Raw genomic sequence first — 12,616 nt, 5'->3', positions numbered from 1 at the left:
GAGGAAATTTATGACCGCAGTCCCGCCCACGACGTTAAAATTGTTCTCGGGGATTTTAATGCAAAGGTTGGAAGAGAAGAAGTCTTTGGTCCAACTGTCGGAAAATTTAGCCTCCATGAATCAACCTCCAACAACGGTCTAAGGCTAATTGATTTCGCTGCGGCGCGAAATATGGTAGTATGTAGCACCAGATTCCCACACCGTGATATTCACAAGGCAACGTGGCTATCTCCCGATCAAGCAACACGAAACCAGATTGATCACTTCGTGATTGACGCAAGGCACGCTTCTAGTGTGCTGGACGTACGTTCATTCCGTGGTCCAAATATCGACTCAGATCACTATCTTGTCGCAGCCAAGGTACGCATGCGGCTTAGTACCGCCAACAACGTACGCTCCAATGTTCAGAAAAAACTAGACGTTAATAAGCTGCGATCACGAGAGACAGCCGAAGCCTTCGCCGCTCAGCTCTCTAGCCGATTAAACAACCAACCCTCCCGTTCCGATAATGCCGGTAGACAGTGGGGACATATCTCTCACTCCCTACGCACAACAGCGGAAGATGTCCTTGGTTTCCAACGTCCCCCACGGCGAAACCAATGGTACGACGAAGAGTGTCGCCAAGCTACTGCTGCGAAGAACGCGGCCTATAAAAGGACCCTGCAGTCAGCAGCAACGCGAACCGTGCATGAACAATATCGGGAGATGAGGAAGGTAGAGAGGTGCCTATTCAGACGGAAGAAACGAGATCAAGAAAGGCACGAGCGAGAGGAAATCGAGGTGTGTAGAAATAGGAATGATGCCCGTAAATTTTATCAAAAAGTCAACCGTCTGACTCAAGGCTTTAAGCCTGGTGCATCAACCTGTAAGGACGAAAATGGTAATCTGGTTACAGATACGCAGAATGTACTGAAAGTATGGAAGGAGCATTTCTCCAAACTACTATCTGGCGATGATAACATCAACTCTGCCATTGAAGAAATGCCCTCTGTATCCCCAATCGAAAATGATGATGTTGAAATTCCACCACCTAGCCATAACGAAGTGCGTGTTGCTATACAGCGACTTAAGAACAACAAAGCGGCAGGCGCAGATGGCCTGCCTGCTGAATTGTTCAAGGCCGGCGGCGATATGCTGATAGGGTGCATGCATCAGCTTATCTGCAGAATATGGTTAGATGAAAGTATGCCCAGCGATTGGAATCTCAGTAGCCTTTGTCCTGTCTTGAAAAAAGGTGACCCGACGATTTGCGCCAACTATCGCGGGATTAGCCTGATACCTGTCGCGTACAAGGTTCTTTCAACTGTACTGTGTGAAAGGTTGAAGCCACATGCCAACTCACTGATTGGACCTTATCAGTGCGGCTTTCGACCTGGTCGCTCCACCATTGATCAGATATTCACACTGCGACAAATCCTGGAAAAAGCCCACGAACATAACATCGACACTCATCACCTTTTTGTCGATTATAAAGCAGCTTTCGATAGCCCATTAGGGATCGCGTTTACGCCGCAATGTCTGAGCTCGGTATCCCTGCAAAATTAATTCGGCTTTGCAGAATGACGCTGAGTAATACCCGTAGCTCCGTCAAGGTAGGATCGAGTCTCTCTGAACCTTTTGATACCGTGCGAGGCTTCAGACAAGGTGATCCCTTATCATGTGACCTCTTCAATTTCGTCATGGAAGTGATCATGCGCAGGGCAGGTGTTCATCGTAATGGAACAATATTCTACAAATGTGTCCAGCTCCTTGCTTACGCCGACGACATTGACATCATTGGGCGTAGCAAGCGTGATGTTACAGCTGCTTTTGCTGCTATCGAAAAGGAATCTGCAAGAATGGGTTTAGCGGTGAATGAGGGAAAAACGAAGTATATGTCGGCTACTGGTAGAAATGTGCGTCGCTCGGACGCCGGGCTAGTGGCTGGCGACTATACTTTCGATTCTGTCAAGGATTTCATCTACCTTGGCACCGCCGTAACGAATACAAATGATGTCAGTCTGGAGATCAGACGAAGAATCACCATTGCTAATAGGTGCTACTATGGGCTCAGTAGGCAATTGGGATGTAGAGCTCTCTCTCGACAAACAAAACTTACGCTCTATAGGTCGCTCATCCTCCCTGTGCTTCTGTATGGCGCAGAAGCATGGACGTTATCACAGAATGATGAAGCAGCACTGGGAGTGTTCGAGAGAAAAGTTCTTCGTAAGATCTTTGGTCCTCTACGAGTTGGCGACGACTACCGCATTAGAATGAACGACGAGCTGTACGAGCTTTATCACGACATTGACGTAATTCAGCGCATTAACATCCAGCGGCTTCGCTGGCTTGGTCATGTCGTGAGAATGGATGAAGACGCTCCGGCGAAAAAGGTGTTTGAAGCAGTAGTTGGCGGAATAAGACGTAGAGGTAGTCCGTGTCTCCGGTGGAGTGATCAAGTTGAGGGAGCACTAACTGGACTTGATATACGTGACTGGAGAAGGCGCGCACGCAGCAGAGGCGCCTGGGGAGACATGCTGCGTCAGGCCGAAACTCGGTAGCGGGTTGTTATGGCCACATAAGTAAGTAATTATAAAATTGCAAAAAGTTTTTTTTCATCCCAGTTGAAATCGTTAATATTCACTAAGGCATATAGTCAACTATCTCCGATCATTCTGGCATAAGTTCAAGATCTGTTCCAAAAACTTTTTTTTTGACACTTTGAACTCATCTGATCAAAAATTGCTAGTGTTATTTGTAATAAAGGTACAACATAGTAAAACTACACATTGTTAGATCAATCTTACAAATTCTCCTCTCCTTCGATATTATTTCTTCTCTTCTTTGATCTTATCACTTTTCTCCTTCGATCTTATCTCTTCTCTCTATCAATCTTATCTCTTCTGTCTTTTCTTCTTTTAAGAGCATTACAGACTTATGACCTATTGCGACTTAAGATAGTTTTTGTAAAATACTATCAATAATCAAAGGATTTAAGTATACGAATTAGAAATCAATAAAAATTGAGCGCAACTTTTTAATGGATCAACCGCTTCTCTCCTATGCAACCATTTAAAATTTAAGACTGAAGAACTACTTTTAAATGACCATTAATATGAATGAATATTTAAAGTATCATATAAATATTTACTAAATATGCTAATATAAATAAATAAGATAAAGATTTATTTACGCGTTAAATGACAAAATTTTTATCGGTCTTTATAAGAAATACTTGTTGTTGTTTTTGTCGCTGTTGATATTGAATGTTGTGTTATTAAATAGCAAATATTTACTTTTCTTAGGATAATAAGCAATTTTCATTTACTTGTAAAACGATAAGAGTACCGCGCCATATAAGTTTACATATCATTTAGCAGTGTAAAAGATTGCAATCCATAAAATTTATTTGAGTTAAAAATTAGAATTTGTACGTACGAGCACTGCGTACTATTAGGCACACAAAAGTGTGTATCTTTTCAGTCCATTTGTGTCGAGAGGAGATTCATGCGATATTTGAATTGTTGATCATTGTTTTTGTTTTTCGATTTTATTTTCAGCAGAAAAGCAAATATTTTTGTTTTCTTTTTTGATGCATGAGTAAAGCAATTAAACAAGTTTAATTTTACTTTCAAATGAAGTTTACAATTTTGCTTCCAAGCTACGCATAGGAATGTATGTATGGTGTGTAAATATGTAAATGTATCTAAACAGTACATAAATAAATGCTGCATGAAATTTATTGACAAAATCTATAAGTGAGAAGAAATATTTTAAGAAAAAAATAAAATATTATAGTGAGTGAAGTCTCTAGTATTTTAGTGTATGTACAGCGAAATAAATGTGAGAAAAATAATTAAATAAATTATTTGACTTTAAGATATTTATATAATTTATTTTAAGCTTTATTAGTTTTCAAACCACGTCTTTACTGTACTCACATTAGTATGCTAAGATTTATTAAAGCAAGATTTTGGTCATAAAAATACTAGTAAAACACATATTAGGAAGACTGAGAAATGAGCGGAGATCGCTAAATAGAGTTCGTTCAATTATACATTTTATATACTCTTCGCTATATTCTGCAATACACAACAAATATTTTGGGAAACTTTATATACCCTTCTCGTGCAATACATATAATTAAAATTTAATTATTAAAGTCATTTTTTTATTAATATTTAAATCAAATGCAATAAAATTTGTATATTTGTATAATTGCATTTATGTATACATTATTTTGTATCTGTTTATGTAAACTTTGTATCTGTGAGTTTATCTTATATGCACAAAATAGCTGACGAGAGAAATGAAAATATGCGAATAGAACTTTAAATTAAGTTATTTTATTTTGGTTTAATACGGCCTAGATCTCTAATATGAATAATGGCCTTCAAACGGCCAATAAAGCTATCGCACTCTGCCCGCAAATAGCTTTGCAGTATTTTGGTCTATTCTTGACTTACCACTTGCTTCAAACGATCAACATTTTAGTATTTTTTAGTGCCAACCTTACTTGTTAAAATACCACAGTCCGGATTTCTCTAGGAGATTTATATCAAGAGAACACAATGACTACTATGTTGATGGAATAAAGAATGGAACGTGGTTTTTCAGCCATTCTTTGTGCTGAGTCCTGTTGAAATGTTTGTTAAGTCTATAAATAAGGTCAAGCCCTTAATTTTACAAAATGACAGCTCTATCAGGTCAATAAGATGGTCCCAAAAAATTTTCAATATTCTCCTAGTCAATGAATAGCTATGATACATGAAGTGAAGTACAACTTCCTTTTCATACACAGAGCCATAAAACACATGTCTCGAATAACACATATAACCAGTGAATAATACAGGTCTAGATCTTTTTAGACTATAAAAACTGTCATTATTTTGTTAACTCTTATAAGTTGTTTGTAGTGTACTATGCCTTAGTCGTCAACCAGGGCCGACTTGAACAGAAATATTCTAAATTTCTAAGTAGTGATTTAGTCTGACAAGTGAAAATTCCACAAAAATGTTCGGGATAAAGTTAGTAACCGTACCGACGAAATAACGTTAGCTGTTTCATGACTAGCTAACAAGTTGGTAACACTTGAGTAAACATGTTTCTATACGAGTGTCTTCTTAGTAATCAACTTAGTTATGAACAAAGACATTCAGTCGCACCCTTTTAAACAAATATTATAAACAATTTACAAAATCTTGAAAATTTAAAACGTAAATTCAAAATGTAAAACATAATTTAAATACATTTTTAATTTTTAAAATTAATTGTTGACACAAAATTATCTGTAATAAGAGCAATATTGTTTATGGACGAAATTTATAAAACAAAAAAAATGTTATAAAATTTGCTTAACCACAAAAAAGTTTAATATTTTTTTGTTTTTTCAACTGAAGGTGTTGTCAGTGCAAATTCTCAATTTTATAAGCAATACAAAACTAAAAAATGCCTTTACAACTTAATTTATTGCTACTGTTTTCTTGTATCTTGTAGACTGGCGTTCATGCGACTTAAACCGCAAAAAAAAAAACTAAACAGCTTTTTCGACAAACAAAAAACTTAAAAAAAAATAAAAAAGATATAAATAAAAGATCTTTGCATTATTTTTGCTTCAATAAAACAAAATATTAACAAATACAAGAGAAGTAAAGCCAACCACATGCAGCAACAAAATTGTTATTTTTGTTTCAGTTTTTGTTGTCTTATGATTTTGTAGTAGCTGGTATCGGCCCCACTTGCTCCATGGGTGGCCTTAACTGTCGCCAGTACTCACTGAATCACTGAATCACTAACTGACTGACTGACTGACGGACTAAGTTCGTGGCTGCGGTTATTGCGGTCGGTCCGGCAGCTGCCACCGCTACTATGCCGTTTGCTGCTTAAATACATTTCAGCATAATAAAAGGAAACAACATTCGTATGTAGTATGTTATTATTTTTTTTTTTTTCATTATTATTATTTGCTTTGTTAAGGTTTGTCTGTTGCCAAAAGAGAATTTTTAGCTTCGTTGATAATTTACTTTCTCGCCAAGTTAATTCTTATTAATGTAGCGAAGACGATATGCGTACGTGATTAAAAAATTCTACGCTGAAACACTTTTGTATTTCATGCCGTGAGCAAATAAACGTAAACCTGCTATTTAAACATTCAATATTTTCAATTTTGGAAGCTGATCTCACATGTAATATATTCTTTTTATCTCTTAATGCATATTCAATGCAAAAATAATAAAAACATACATATATAAATAAAAATATATCTTAGTATAGTTTAGAAATGAAAATTAATTTTGTATGTATACACAACTAGATTGCAAAGATTATGTATTAATCAAATTTGTAATTTTTGCGATATATATAACACAATGAGCTGATTAATAGGTCTAAATGGGTCTTTAGGTTTGCACGTATAACGTATCATGCATATACTCGTATACATATATATGCTTGCTACCACACAGACATACTAACATTGAAGGGAATGTTACATCCCCTAGATGTATCCCATGTTCCCGTGGAGACCGTTAAGAGAAGTATTTACTTTCTGCAGCTTGATAATAATAAGTGGAAGACACGTAGATCAAGTAGAATTTCCCGGTTAACATGGACTTCATATAACATAACAAGGCCACATTTTGGGAATTCATTAAAAGGGACCGTGTGAATATCGTGGTTACTACCGTAAAGGAGCCCACGCAGAGAATCTGTTCATTCCTTTTAAATTGTCATTGTAGAAGTTTCAGTAACTTACAGGAAAAAGAAAAAATTAAGCATTTTCTTAGTACATACCCGGCTCTGGACTCCAAAAGAAATAGGTTTTCAGTGAAGTACTTTTTAGGCAGTTTAATTAAATTCGATGCGATGGAAGAAGTAAAAGAAAAAGAAGAAGTATAATAAAAAAGAAAAGAAGAAACAGAAAAACAAAATAAGAAAAAGAAGTAAAAGAAAAGAAATAGTAAAAAAAAAAGAAATAGTAAAAGAAAAGAAAATGTAAAAGAAATAGAAAAGAAGAAAAAGTAAAAAAAAAAGAAGAGAAGAACAGTAAAAGAAAAGAACAAAAGGTAAAAGTTAAAGAAAGAAAGAAAAAGTAAAAGGAAGAAAGAAAAAATCAGAAACAAAAAATAAAAAAAAAAAAATATAAGAAAAGAAAAAAAGAATACGAAAAAAAATTAATAAAATTAAGCTTGATTGATTTTTTGATTAAAGTTGAAATATTTAAAATAAAATGAAAACTATTGTAAAATAATTTAAGATATTTTTGTTAATTTCTATTTGAAAATATTGAATCAATTAGACCAATATAACACAATAGTATTAATTTTGGTAATGAAATAATAAATATTTAAACGAACAGAAAATATGACGGTCAATCATATTGAAAAAAAAATTTTGAACAAATTGTTTTTAGTTTTTCTTTTTCTTTTTTATTTCACTGTGCACTAAGTAAGTGTAAATAGTTAAAATTATTTTCGCAAAATTTGCTGACGTACGTTCAATAAATGCCAAGTGTAACTAAAGTATAAGATGTGCTTTTTTTAAGCTTTTGATCATGATTAGATGCATATTATTTGCTTAGATTTTAATTTGTTTATAACTAAGAGAAAATTTAAATATTTTTTTAAATTGCTGTACTGCGCTTTCTATTTGAGAGATGAAGAAAAATATTTTAATGTATGGCATTATAAATAAAATTTAAATACATCCATATATACGTGCTGATTAATGAAAATGAAATAACTTTTTATATGCCGATAAATTCAATAAATGAAATTAAGTATTAATAGAAAAGTGTTTGCACAGTAGTGAATTTTAAATTTTAAAGTTTTTATTTTAAAGTTTTTATTTTAAATTAATTGAATTTTTGGATGACCATATAGTTGCTTCGAGTATTGCCGAATACCCATCATCAGTGGTTTTTTTTCGGAAATATTTCTTATATTTTATGTTTTGTAAACAAATTTTTTGACGCTACGAATATGACAGGTTCAACTTGTAAATTAAATTATTAAGTATATTTAATTACTTTGTTTTTATTATACTTTTACTATTATTACTTTTATTTTTTATAAATTAACTATACATTGCAATTGCAATATTATAATTATATATAATTTAAATTAAATTATTTACTATATTTAATTACTGTTTTTTTTAAATATCTTTTTAAATATATAATTACTTAAATTATTTATTCAAATAAATAACTAAACTATTATTTAGTTATTTTAATATAAATTTTTATATAATATAATTTAAATTAAATATTTTACTATATTTATTTACTTTCTTATAATTTTTTGAATTCTAATTTTATCCTTTAAATGACTTATAGACTATAGTCAAAATAAAATATAATTTTTAAAAATTATTTTAAAAGTATATCCCGTTTCAAAAATATAAAAATAATAGTTTCAATATTAAACTAAGCTTTAAAAGTTCATTCATATATCACAAAAAAACATTCAAAATAAAACCAATATTATCAATTTTTTGGTATTATTAATGTTATTTTATTAAATTTAATTTAAAAAAGCTTTCATTAAATATCAACCGTATAGATTAAATTTTACAATTGATGCTGATTGAGAAAATAAAAAGAGGTTCAATAATAATAAAAACAACAACAATAATATTAAAGAAAAACCTACGACCGGCCAGTCAGTCAGTTAGCCAAAGTATAAGAAAAATTTATTGTAAATATTGTATGTTGGGCAGCACGCTAACGGTTGCATACATATAACTTTTAGTATTACACTTATATGTATTTTGAATGTGTAAGTAAATGTGGTTCAGAGTTGAAACTGGTTAACTAAGAGAATAATTCGTTGTTGTTGTTATTATTGTTATTGTCGTTGGTTAGCTGATATATTGCGAGATCAAAACTGTTGCCTTTTCTGTTTGTTGCTTTTAAGCAACAACTTTTTTTATTATTATTATTATTACTTTTTATTGTGTGCTGTTGCCATTGTGATCATGATATCGAAAGCTGTCTTTACCACCAACGATTTATTTTAATGACTCAATTTAAGAAAATATATTAAGACATTAAAATTGTCTATCAGTTTCTGTTTATGTTTTTGTCTTATTTCTTTGCTATTATTTTTTTTTTTGTTATTTTGCATTAATTTTTTTACTTTTAATTTTGATTTGGATTCTGTTAACGTTTTCTACTGAGAATGTGTTCGTTCGTTGCTATGAAATGACACATTTTATGCCATATGCACATGTATTTTACGTTTTTATACGTTTGTAGCAAGAATGCGCGGCTTGAAATATTAATTTCGTGTGATTGTGGTTATTGTTGTTGTTATTGCGTTTGCGTATCTTTACTTTGTGAATGTGATTTTTTTTTGCTTTTTTTTTTAATTTAAATGTTTTAATATTTATCTGTTCGGTTAGTGACGTTTAACTTTAAGTTATTCATGAATGAATGAATCGAAAATGAAATTTATATTTGTGGTCATTGCGTTTGTATGTTTTTGTTACAATAAATGCATATATTTATACAATATATTTAGTTAAAAAAAATATGTTCATTTTGTTTTTTGCTAAAAATAAATCAGTATTTAACTGTTGCCAAAACAGAGGATATAGCGATCTCGCATAAAATAGGGTAAATGCTGGCATATGTAGAAAGAATTGACAATATAAACTGATAAGGAAAAACAAAAAGCAAATAAAAATAGTGCAGGTTGCAGGAAAAAGAAAACAGGCGTCCTAATTTTTGACGGTTAACATATTGTCCCACTGATTACTTTTTTAAAAAATTTGTCTCGGCTTCTAAATTTATGGCTTTTGTTTTATATAGTTGTGACTTTTAGTAGTAAGAGATATATCGTTTAAAAAACTATAGAACAAAATTTATAATTTGAATTTATATTCTAAAATATATATTTTACAATTTTCCATTAAAATTTTTATATTGAAATAATTTATTTATAAATTAAATTTTAGAATAATTTTAAAAATCGGTTTATTCACGTTAAAATATATGTCTGATTGTGGTAAAATTCAGTCATTTAATTAAATTACCATGGTAAACACGGTCGTCACAACCTAAGTGAACCTAAGTGATCTTGCTATATATTTTTTAATTTTTTTATAACTATAACAAAATAATACAGCTATAAAACTTTAACTGCTAAACGCTTATACCTTGACTTTAAGAACAAATAACATTAGTAATAACAAAAAGTTTGAAATATATTTTTATATTAATATATACATATATAATTTAAAAAATGCGTAAAATTAAGTAATTTCTAAATTTACCTTATCAATTTGATCCAATGCAACATGTGCGTCCACCCAACTTGTTCGTATGTAAAGATCTGAAAATAATTTTTCATCGACAACATCCCCATGTGTGTCGGGTACTCGCGGTAAACTATCCATTGTAGGTACAACCATTTTAATTTTTATAATATTATTTTTTTATATAATATATATACACATATATATATTATCGTTTTTATCCAATAAAAATTGTGCAAACTTAAAAATTATATGTATGCACCCTAAATAAATAAAATGATAAACGCTGAGCGAAAACAGTGCTGCCAAACTCGTTGTTGTGTTTATTAATTATAACAATACATTAATGTTTACTGACATGCATTTTTTGGAAATAAATTTAAGTATAATTGCATTTTTAATATAAATTTTTTTTATATTATATTAATACTGTTAGCAATTGTTTTGTTTCAATTTTATTAAATAAATATGTTAAATTATTTTTTAATACACTAATTTATGTTGTTTTGCTTTAAAATTTTGATTTTAACCAGTATGAAGAGTGCATCACGTTTATCAATTAACTTTATTTACACTAATTTAATAATAACTTTATTATGTTTGTTACAAAGCCTGTTTATAATTTTCGATATATGTTTTGTCACGTTTTGGTTTATTTTTCTAAAGAATTTTTTTTATATTAAAAATTCTTGTCGAGGTTTGGATGTATTTCTTAACATTTTATTTCTTTATTTTCGTAATCGCGAATTTTGTTTAGTGTTATTTAATTCAAACCTTATTTGAAACTATAAGTTTTGAAATGAATTAATAACATAATTACATTTCTTTTCACAAATACGTGTTACCGCATTGAAGATCGAAAACAATCTGTTCAAATCATCTCAAACAAAATCCAAACATGCATCTACACTTCGAGCAAGTTCACAACAAACTAATCAAATATGTTGATAAATTTTAATCGCGTTGATACACTCTCGAATGTTCGCTCTCTTTTCTGAAAGAATTACACAAAACACTAATAAATGTATACGAATTTTGTGTAATTATTCTGTTGATATACTCAACATTTGTGTTAATGTTTTGCTCACAGAGCAGATTGTTGGATTTCTGTACAAAAATTATGTCTAAGTGTTTGTGTAAGATGTTTGTAGATGCGGCCATTTTGATTTTTGCTCTCGTTCTAACAAACGTAATACACACTCATAGTCAGCTCTTTTAGTTGTGATCTCTGAGTGAAGAAGAGAATCAATTTAACTACTCTATGAAAATGTTTGTTTACGAAATGCGCTAATGAACTGTTTTTGAATGCACTAAGCAAAAAACAAAATAATTATTCTTTTAAAAAAAAAAAGAAAAACGCAAGATTTTAAGCTTTTTAATAATATTTGCAATATTCAAATAATATCACTAACAACGATATCATTATCACGATACGCATAATGATGTGCCTAATGTTAATAAGTTTTACAATAAGCCTTAAAAAAATTAAATAAAGTTTTGATAACTTAATAAATCATTATACAAATTTGGAGATTGCAATATTTATTTTATTCTTCGAAGCTTATAAAAAATTATAAAAACATTTTTAATTTATTAAGATTAGTTAGAATTAGAATACATACATATTTTTATAATAAAACTGCAAATTGAATTTCTTTAACTTTATTAAAATTTCAAATAATATATTTGTTTATTTCAAATATATTGCAACAGTATTATATAACGACTAAACAATGTACATATGTATATAAAATATGAAAAAGATTTTTTGTTTGCTGTAATAATATTTTACAAATGTCATGACATGCGACAACTCTTAACTCTTGGAGAAGACAAGCAAACAAAACTCTTGTTCATAATTCACCAGTTTGTTTTGTTATTTTTTCGCGAAACAAATTTGCCAACTACAACAATAAAACAACAACAACAATAATAACCACACCATCAATAACAACAACAGCATATATTCATAATCAATTTGCTTTTGTGTGCGACGTTGCATTAAATAAAAAAAAAAGAAAAAAACAACATGTATAGCTCGCTGCTGATAATGGCAGCAGCAAACAACTTTGGTGGCATTGGCTTTCGACCACCCACATTGCTTCCGCTTAATGGCGAAACAACCACACAACGGCAAACAAAATTTATTAAGCAACACTGGCAGCGAGCATAAAATACGCGAACCGATCGCGCCACACACAGACGCGAAATTAAAATAAAGAAATACGAGTATGAAACGATCGTCTACGAATTTATTAGCGTTATAAAAACGAGTATACACCATACTTGCATACACCATAATCGACATAATTTGCATGCACGTAGAGAAGTGTCTGTGTGTCTATGAGGATAAAGATGCAGATATGCATTCATGTTAATG

The 12,616-nt window shown here is 30.8% G+C and overlaps 1 protein-coding gene across 1 annotated transcript in view; it reads right to left on the bottom strand.

Moving 5' to 3' along the window:
• Nucleotides 1-10,444, bottom strand: part of LOC119677537 (protein patched-like) — a 31,220-nt gene extending 20,776 nt beyond the window's left edge. Inside the window, exon 1 of the mRNA XM_038088915.1 lies at nt 10,255-10,444. Coding sequence (XP_037944843.1) covers nt 10,255-10,392 — 138 coding nt within the window. The 5' untranslated portion in view covers nt 10,393-10,444. The remainder of the gene's footprint in view (nt 1-10,254) is intronic.
• Between the last annotated feature and the right edge of the window lie 2,172 nt (nt 10,445-12,616).

Source organism: Teleopsis dalmanni, chromosome 2 (assembly GCF_002237135.1).
Source record: "Teleopsis dalmanni isolate 2A chromosome 2, ASM223713v2, whole genome shotgun sequence".
Lineage (NCBI taxonomy): Eukaryota > Metazoa > Arthropoda > Insecta > Diptera > Diopsidae > Teleopsis > Teleopsis dalmanni.
Note: the sequence above shows the minus strand (reverse complement) of the source record. Positions and strands in the feature narration are given on the sequence as shown.